This window comes from Auxenochlorella protothecoides (genome assembly GCF_000733215.1).
Source record: "Auxenochlorella protothecoides strain 0710 unplaced genomic scaffold scaffold66, whole genome shotgun sequence".
NCBI classification, from domain to species: domain Eukaryota; kingdom Viridiplantae; phylum Chlorophyta; class Trebouxiophyceae; order Chlorellales; family Chlorellaceae; genus Auxenochlorella; species Auxenochlorella protothecoides.
In genome coordinates, this window is record NW_011934357.1 from 287568 (window position 1) to 294817 (window position 7250).

General features: G+C 63.0%; 4 protein-coding genes across 4 annotated transcripts in view; 3 read left to right on the forward strand and 1 right to left on the reverse strand.

Annotated features, from left to right (window-relative positions):
• F751_5691 ([Protein-PII] uridylyltransferase) overlaps positions 1-1041 on the forward strand; it is a gene marked incomplete at both ends in the record, with an annotated part of 3856 nt that extends 2815 nt beyond the window's left edge. Inside the window, 3 exons of the mRNA XM_011402412.1 lie at positions 48-470; positions 760-881; positions 1007-1041. Coding sequence (XP_011400714.1) covers positions 48-470; positions 760-881; positions 1007-1041 — 580 coding nt within the window. The remainder of the gene's footprint in view (positions 1-47; positions 471-759; positions 882-1006) is intronic.
• A 25-nt stretch (positions 1042-1066) lies between these two features.
• On the forward strand, positions 1067-1630 carry F751_5692 (hypothetical protein; the record flags this gene model as incomplete). The annotated part of the gene is made up of 1 exon (XM_011402413.1): positions 1067-1630. The coding sequence occupies one exon, from the start codon at positions 1067-1069 to the stop codon at positions 1628-1630; it is 564 nt and encodes a 187-aa protein (XP_011400715.1).
• Positions 1631-1955: 325 nt separating this feature from the next.
• F751_5693 (hypothetical protein) lies at positions 1956-4374 on the reverse strand (the record flags this gene model as incomplete). Its single annotated transcript, XM_011402414.1, has 8 exons — positions 1956-2025; positions 2159-2324; positions 2547-2729; positions 2931-3209; positions 3458-3557; positions 3715-3820; positions 3992-4191; positions 4321-4374. 8 exons carry the CDS (start codon positions 4372-4374, stop codon positions 1956-1958), a joined length of 1158 nt encoding a protein of 385 aa, XP_011400716.1.
• Positions 4375-6065: 1691 nt separating this feature from the next.
• The window catches only part of F751_5694 (Protein transport protein Sec61 subunit alpha), a gene marked incomplete at both ends in the record, with an annotated part of 3384 nt that continues 2199 nt past the window's right edge, over positions 6066-7250 (forward strand). Inside the window, 3 exons of the mRNA XM_011402415.1 lie at positions 6066-6157; positions 6272-6523; positions 6833-7250. The exon at positions 6833-7250 is cut by the window's right edge and continues 2199 nt beyond it. Of these exons, the coding sequence (XP_011400717.1) occupies positions 6066-6157; positions 6272-6523; positions 6833-7250 (762 nt within the window). The remainder of the gene's footprint in view (positions 6158-6271; positions 6524-6832) is intronic.

Consider the following 7250-nt stretch of genomic DNA (forward strand, 5'->3'; position numbering starts at 1 on the left):
CCCACCGCGGCCGCCGCCTGGCGCTCGCCCAAGTACGACCGGCCCAGCGTGGACATCGAGCGCTGCGACTCCAGCGGCTACTGGATCGTGAGCATCGCGTGCCGCGACCGTCCCAAGCTCCTGTTCGACACGGTGTGCACGCTGGCCGACATGGACTATGACATCTGGCACGCCACCATCGACGCGCTGCCCGGCGGCGGCGCGGTGCAGGAGTACCACGTGCGCCCGCGTGGCGGCGAGGTCGCCTGGGATCCGGAGGCCGCGGCCTGCCTGGCCGCCATGCTGGAGTCCTCCATCCAGCGCCGCTTCCCCGCCGGGGTCAAGCTGCACGTACGCTCCGTGGACAGGTTTGGCGGCCTGGCCGACCTCACCCGTGTGCTGTCGGAGGCGGGCCTCAGCATCACTCGCGCCAAGGTACGCACCTACGTCAACAGCAACTCCAGCGGGCACACCTTTTACGTCATGAGCAAGTCGGGGCAGCCCCCAGACAGGCAAGTGTTTTTTAAATGGGGGGGATTGTTTGGAGGGGAGAGGAGGGGGATGCTGTGGAGGAGAAGGGTCGGGCGATTGTTTGTTTGGTGATGCGCTGAAGACAAAAGAGCCCAGCGTGAAAACGTATCGCGTGGAGATGGGTGAGGAGGGACTCGTCGCTTGAGGCGGCGTTGCCAGGGCTCAGGCCGAGATCATCCCTCCCTGGGACTCTGTGCCTCAATGCATGCACTCAGGGCCCCCCCTCCCCTTTCCACACCTCTCCTGTAGGACGAGGATCCAGGAGGTGTGCACGCGCCTGGGAGGCAACCTGGTGGAGGCTGGGCAGGAGAGCCAGTCCTCCAGCCTGGGCTCCCACCGCTTCACCTTCTCCTTCCTCCACCGCAGCGCCGGTGAGTTTGGGTGCTCCTGGGAGGAGGAACGGTCGGAGGGCCTTGATCTGCAAGTGCTTGCAAGCACCTGTCCAAGAGCTTCACTGCCCCTAACACCCTGTCCCTTTTAAACCTCTCCCATGCAGGCTCTCCCATGTCCTCCTCATGTGGATCAGTGTAGAAGTAGAGAAGAAACTGGTGATGGGATGGCGGGGCGAGGATTATGTGAGACCCTCCTCCCCCCTCCTCCCCGACCAACGCCCTTCTTTTCCCCTCTTTCTGCCCTCAAGATGATTGCACTTCCTACCCACCCAACCCCCCTCCCACTCAACCCTGTACTCATCTCCCCAGCTTACCTCGACCACTGCCCCTGTCTCTCCCCCAACCCGCACGGGCACGCTCCACACTTCCTTTTCCTGGGACTGCCGGCTCCGCCACGGGGTTGGCACACCATGCTCCCACCCAATAACATGCACACTATCCATGCACCCCCGAGCATTTGTTTCTTTCTTGCCACGTGCCTGTGGCAAACACGTGCATACATCGATGTTGCCGTCCCTTCCAAACCGCAAGCATTTGGCTTGACGTCTTCCCCACACCGCGCTGACCCTGGAGCCTGGCGTGGGAGGGGAGAGGGAGGGGCCGGCGCCCGCGCCGGCCGAGGGCTCCGAGCGCCCGAAAACCTTGCCTTCACCCTTCCCCACTCCCCTCCGCGGCCCTCGGCCATCTTGCTGCTGCTGCGCTATTGCGTACCTTGTCTAGCAATGTAGCGTGTCATGCTGGAGTCGCGCTCCCATACCGTCGCCGGAGCTCACCTTTTTTGCTCAGGAGCTCCCGTGTGGAAGGTGCCTGGTGGGCGATAGGCGAGGCAAACGACCTTCCCTGCCGACCCAGGCATCATCCTTACTACTCTGTGGCCTTGGACGAGGGTGGGCCCCGCATTGCCCCCCCCCTCTCACCCTAGCGTTGCTCATTGCTTGTCCGATATGATGAGAGAAGTGTAAGCGCTGTCGTACATGACGAACGGGGATGATGGTGGCAAGGGACGTGAGGGGGGCATGGCCTGTGGCAGGTGTGGAGGAAGCTTCCCAGCCCTCAGCACCCCGCGCCTAGCAGCGGTGCGCCGGTGGCGCCCTCCGTGGGGCTGGGGAGCGATGCTTGCGGCCTGTGGGAGGCAGGTGGGTGGGGGAAGGGAGAGGATCATGTGTCGGGTACTGGGAGGAGAAGTCGACTGAGCTGACCAACACACCGACTCCAAACCCAGAGCGCCCCCACTGGCAACTCGCGCGAGCCCGCACATTTTGGTGGTGAGGCAGGACAGGATGCCTCGGCCCACATTGGCCCGGCCCAGCGGGTCTGCGCCCCCGCCCAGAAAGGCGTTGAAGAAAGCGCGGAGGATGAATGGGCTCGCGGTCCTCCCCGCAAACCAGGACTTGCGCGTGGCAATCGGGTCTGCCGTCACAACTACGGAGCCAAGTGAAGGGGGTTCCGGGGGATTGGAAAGATCACTCTTGCCGGTGCACCGAATCAGTCAAAGAAGGTCCCAACACACAACGTCACCTGGCATGCCCCGTGTGGTGGCATGCAGGCCAGGGCTCACCAACACCATTGATTCAAGCGCATGCACTCTGCTGGGATCCCAGCTCCCAAGCCTGGCCCCCTCAACAAGGCACCCCCACCTCCCACCTTCCACCACCAGGCCACGGTTCTGGGGTCGGGGGGTGAAGATGAAGATGGTGCCGGCGGGGACGTAGGGCGCCAGCTGCTTGGATGGCGCGGGCACATACTTCTCCACCAGCTGGTTCACGGCGTCCGGCATCTTTTGCCGCAGCCTGGACACCAGGCTGCCTTCCTCGGTGGGCGTCTTGGCTGTGGGGAGGGTGAGGAGGCCGAGGGGGTGGATGGCCGGGGTGGCTCAGGGGGCAGGATGTGGTAGCCGGATGAGGGGCGGCAGGGGATGTAGCAGCTGCTGCGCGGCTGACAGCCCTTGCAAACACACCTGTGCACTCCACTGTGTCGCATGGACGCCTGGCTGACCCATGCAGCAGGTCACCACCCACTCCGACCCACCCGTCAGCGCGGTCACAAAACGCTCCAGCTCCAGCTCCGCGCCCGGCGGCGCCCCCTGCGTCCGGCTCAGCTCGGCAAAGCTGGACCCCAGCCCCCCCGTCAGCGCGTCCCGCAGGGCGGGCATGGCCATGGGCCGGTGCGTCACGGCCATCAGCGTCAGCTCCACCGCGTCGGCGCTCTGGATCACGTCGTTCCAGAAGGCGCCCTGCGCGTCCCCGCTGGGCCGCCGTCGCGCCCAGCGTGGGCCCAGCTCCCGGCGCAGGCTCTCCGGGTTGGCATCTGGGTGTGTTTGTGCGGTGGGGGTTGGGTGGGTGGGGGGCTGGGGAGGGGAGGGGTGATTGACAATGGGACACAGGTGCCAGTCCTACTCGGCGCGAGGACCTTGGTGCACGCCGTCACTGGTCCCGAGACACATGCTGCCTCAGACTCCCGCCTGGCAGGCGGCTGTGGCGGTGCTCGCTGGGATCCCCATCGTCCCCTGCAGGCCCCGCCTCCCCTTCCCCCATGGCACCACACCGCCCACACACATATGCCCCACGAGATGTCCCGCTGGCGCGGCAGGAGGGCGGGCAGCCTCCGCGTCCACTCGGCACGGGGGGTCCACACTGCGCCCAGCCCCAGTTGCTCCTGCAGCACCGGGGGTACAGGGGTTCCAGGGTCCGTCAATCGACCAGAAGCAGATGCCTCAAGGCCACTCTGCGGCCTTCCTGGATAGTACGCACGGACAAAGCCCTGCATGAAACAATTCAAGGGGACTCTAGGCGCGGGTGCCCGCGCGACCCACCAGGGGGAGCTTGGCTTCATCCCGCGGCCGCAGCATCTCCTTCTTGGAGTCGGGGCGGCGCTCCGTCCCAATCTGGTGCCGCTGGGCGACCCAGCGCGGCACAGTCCTGCAAGAGGGTGCAGGAAGGACCAGGGTTTGAGTGGAGCAGTGAGGAATGGGGCTGCAGAGGCGGGCGTCCTGCGCAGCGCAAGCTGTGCCGAGGCACCTCCCCCCGTCACCGTGACCATGCATCATGCAGCCAGCGCACTCACCCACCCTCCTAGGGCACCCTGCGCACCTGGAGGTCTCCTCGTATATGCCCTCGTCAAAGTCATCCTCCCGCTCCACCAGCTCCTCCCCACACGCCTCCAGGCTCTCCGCCAGGCCCCTGCGGAGGCCCGCGACCTTACGCGGCTGGCGCTGCTCCACTTCTTCTAGCAGGGCGGAGCGCAGCTCTTTCCGCGCGTCTTCGGGCAGACGTGCCAAGGCATCGCAGAGCTGGGGTATTGAGGGGAGGTGTGTCGGACGGAGCTGTGCAGGAATGGGAGGAGTGTGCATGCCCAGTCACCCTCCTCTGGCATGCCGGAGCAGGGAGACCCTGCTTCCCATGTGGTCATGCATGCTCACCTTTTCGAGCTTCTCTACTGCTTCGAATTCACGTGGATCCCTTTGGTCACCCATTCTCGCCTTCACTCGTGCGAGAGAGCTGCGCTGGCCACCCTGCAGCAGCAGACCGACCCGCTACACCTCGGCGCAGAAGGCAGCAGCCTGCCAAAGTCACTCGCTCTAGCCTTTATGTATCAGAACATTATGTGTGCTCAGAAATGAATATAGTGTGTCGAATATTTGGCATCCAGGGATGCATGCATGAGCCCCATTGGGGCCTCTCGTGCGATGCTCGGTTTTCATAGCGATCAGGTAGGAACGGTACCGCAGAGTGTACCGCTGGGGCCGTCGCCCACTGGGACCCCGGTGTCCTCCCCTCCCGACTCCGCATAAGGGGACGGCGCGGGTCACACTCTTCCCTTTTGGCTCTATTTACAATGCGTGCCAAGGTAGGATGTGTGGGGTAGATTCTCGTGTGGATGTCGGCGACGGAAGGGCGTCGGATGCTTGGCGGGCCGTGATGGGCCGGCCTCGTCGTTTCTGATATGTGGCACCCTTGGCACTCCTAAACCCCTCACTCTCTTAACGATCGCAGTGGAGGAAGAAGCGCATGAGGAGGCTGAAGCGTAAGCGCAGGAGGCAAAGGGCAAAGTGATTGTCGGCCGCAGACCCGCAGCCTTTCCGCTGCCCTGTCTTTGCTCCCATAACAGCCATGCCTTGAGCCGCGCAGCGATGTAAAGCGCGAGGTGGGCAATATACGATGTACAGAGGGGGAGTCGGACCATCGGTGGGCTGCGGACGGGAGTCGGGCAGGAAGTCTGAACAAGGAGGCTGGCCTTGGCAGCCAGTGGGCCTGCCATCACTTCGAACCCTCTGGGTGGGCAACCTGATATCGCAGCCTCGGATCATATCAGTCACATCGAGATCGTCCAGGAACTCCGAAGTTTGAGCTCAAGTTGCAGGGGCTGGAAGGGGTCGCATCAGGGTTGGGACAGGAAAGTGCCTAGGGAGGGTTTAGACATGCACATAAAGCAGCAGCCTCTGTCACATACAGCCTAAAACAACAGCAAACAGAGTCCTTGGGACAGGGCTTTCCCTAAAATGATGTTGCCGGGTGTTTTACCCATGGAGTTCCTAGGACTGGACGGTAGAACATGGCTGTTATCACAAGTCATAAAGCCATCAGTTTGTGGGCTCCTGCCACTCCTGCAGGGTTGTCCAACCTTGCCAATGCCATGGACTAACACAATCAAGGCAGTAAGGCCAATGACAACCACTAGTTTTTGGCAGCACTGCGTGTCATGATGCAAAGCACCGAGCTTCCATAGCCCATATCCCATCGGACTACTCCCTCGTGCTGTCGTTGCGGGAGCCCTTGCGGTGCTGAACTTGCCAGTCTCGAAAACATTGCCGACAGAGGCCTTGTCCAAATGGGACGGATCTAAGACTCTGGTGCGCATGTGTTCTCCCACTGTCCCCTCCACAACAAAATCCATCATGGGCTGATATATTGCCTCACGAACGCAGCGCGTGGCCGACAGCTGTGATCGTTGTTGCAGCAGACTTGGGATTGTATCGAAATGGTGATGTCCACCATAAGCCAAGGGGGGGACGGCCCTGCATCGGGACTCTCGCATTCGGTTGACCCTGGCATTCGAGTAAAACCGGCATCAATGCCATACTAGAGTGCAACAGACGCGTTCACGGGTATTCAATCCCCGGCATCAACGGCTTGTGGATTGCCTGCCCGCAGGGTAGCAATCATCATGGGCCAGTTCCGTGTGCTGAATCTCTTCAAGCCGTTCCAGAAGGTCATCCCAGAGGTGCAGTCGCCGGAGGGCAGGCGGATACCGTTCAGGTGCGTGTCGGATCGGATCAGTGGTTGATGCCCTCGCGGAACTATCCTCTGTGTGCCACTCTTCCACGTGAATGGCGTCAGGCTCAGCCCCGGACCCCGAGCTGTCACCCGCAGGGACCGGCTAGGCTACACCCTGGTCTGTCTGGCCATCTTCCTGGTCTGCTCGCAGCTCCCACTCTATGGCGTCAAGTCCTCCGCCGGTGCTGATCCGTTCTACTGGGCGCGCGTCATCATGGCCTCCTCCCGGGGGACGGTGATGGAGCTGGGCATCGGCCCCACCATCACCGCGGGGCTGGTCACGCAGCTGCTCTCCGGGTCCAAGATCATTGATGTGGACTACAGCGTGAAGAGCGATCGTGATCTGATGTGCGTCCCGGAGGGTTTCTGTTCAGGGAGCCTGAGTGGTTTTGTGGGGCGTGGGGGTCGGTTGGGCACTCAGAGGAATGGCTTCCAGGCCCACCGAGTGCGTGCCTCACTGCGCCTCCTGGCCTGCCTGGTCTGCTTCTCCGCCTCAAAATTACTTGGCGGCGTGTGCCGAGCGCCAAGCGTGTCTGCAGTACCCACTGCACACCCGGTGTGCGTCACCCGTGCCCTCTGTGCCGGATCCCAAGTTGCACACCCCTGCGCCCCTCCATTACCCACCCCCCTCCCAAACTGATCCTCCCTCTCACACAGCAAGACGGCCGAGGCGGTGCTGGGCCTGATCATCACCGTGGGCCAGGCCATCGTGTACGTGTACACCGGTATGTACGGCGACCCCGCCGAGATCGGGGTGACCAACTGCGTGCTGATCGTGCTGCAGCTGCTGGTGGCGGGCGTGCTGGTCCTGCTCCTGGACAACATGCTGAACAACGGGTGGGGCCTGGGCTCCGCCATCTCCCTGTTCATCGCCACCAACATCTGCGAGAGCATCGTGTGGAAGGCCTTCAGCCCCTACACCCTGAACGCCGGGCGCGGCCCCGAGTTTGAAGGCGCCCTCATCGCCCTCTTCCACTTTGTGCTCACCCGCCACGACAAGACCAAGGCGCTCAAGGTCTGTTGCTTCCCTGGGGAGAGGGTGTGGGAGGGGGGGGGGGGGGGGGGTGCGAAGAGT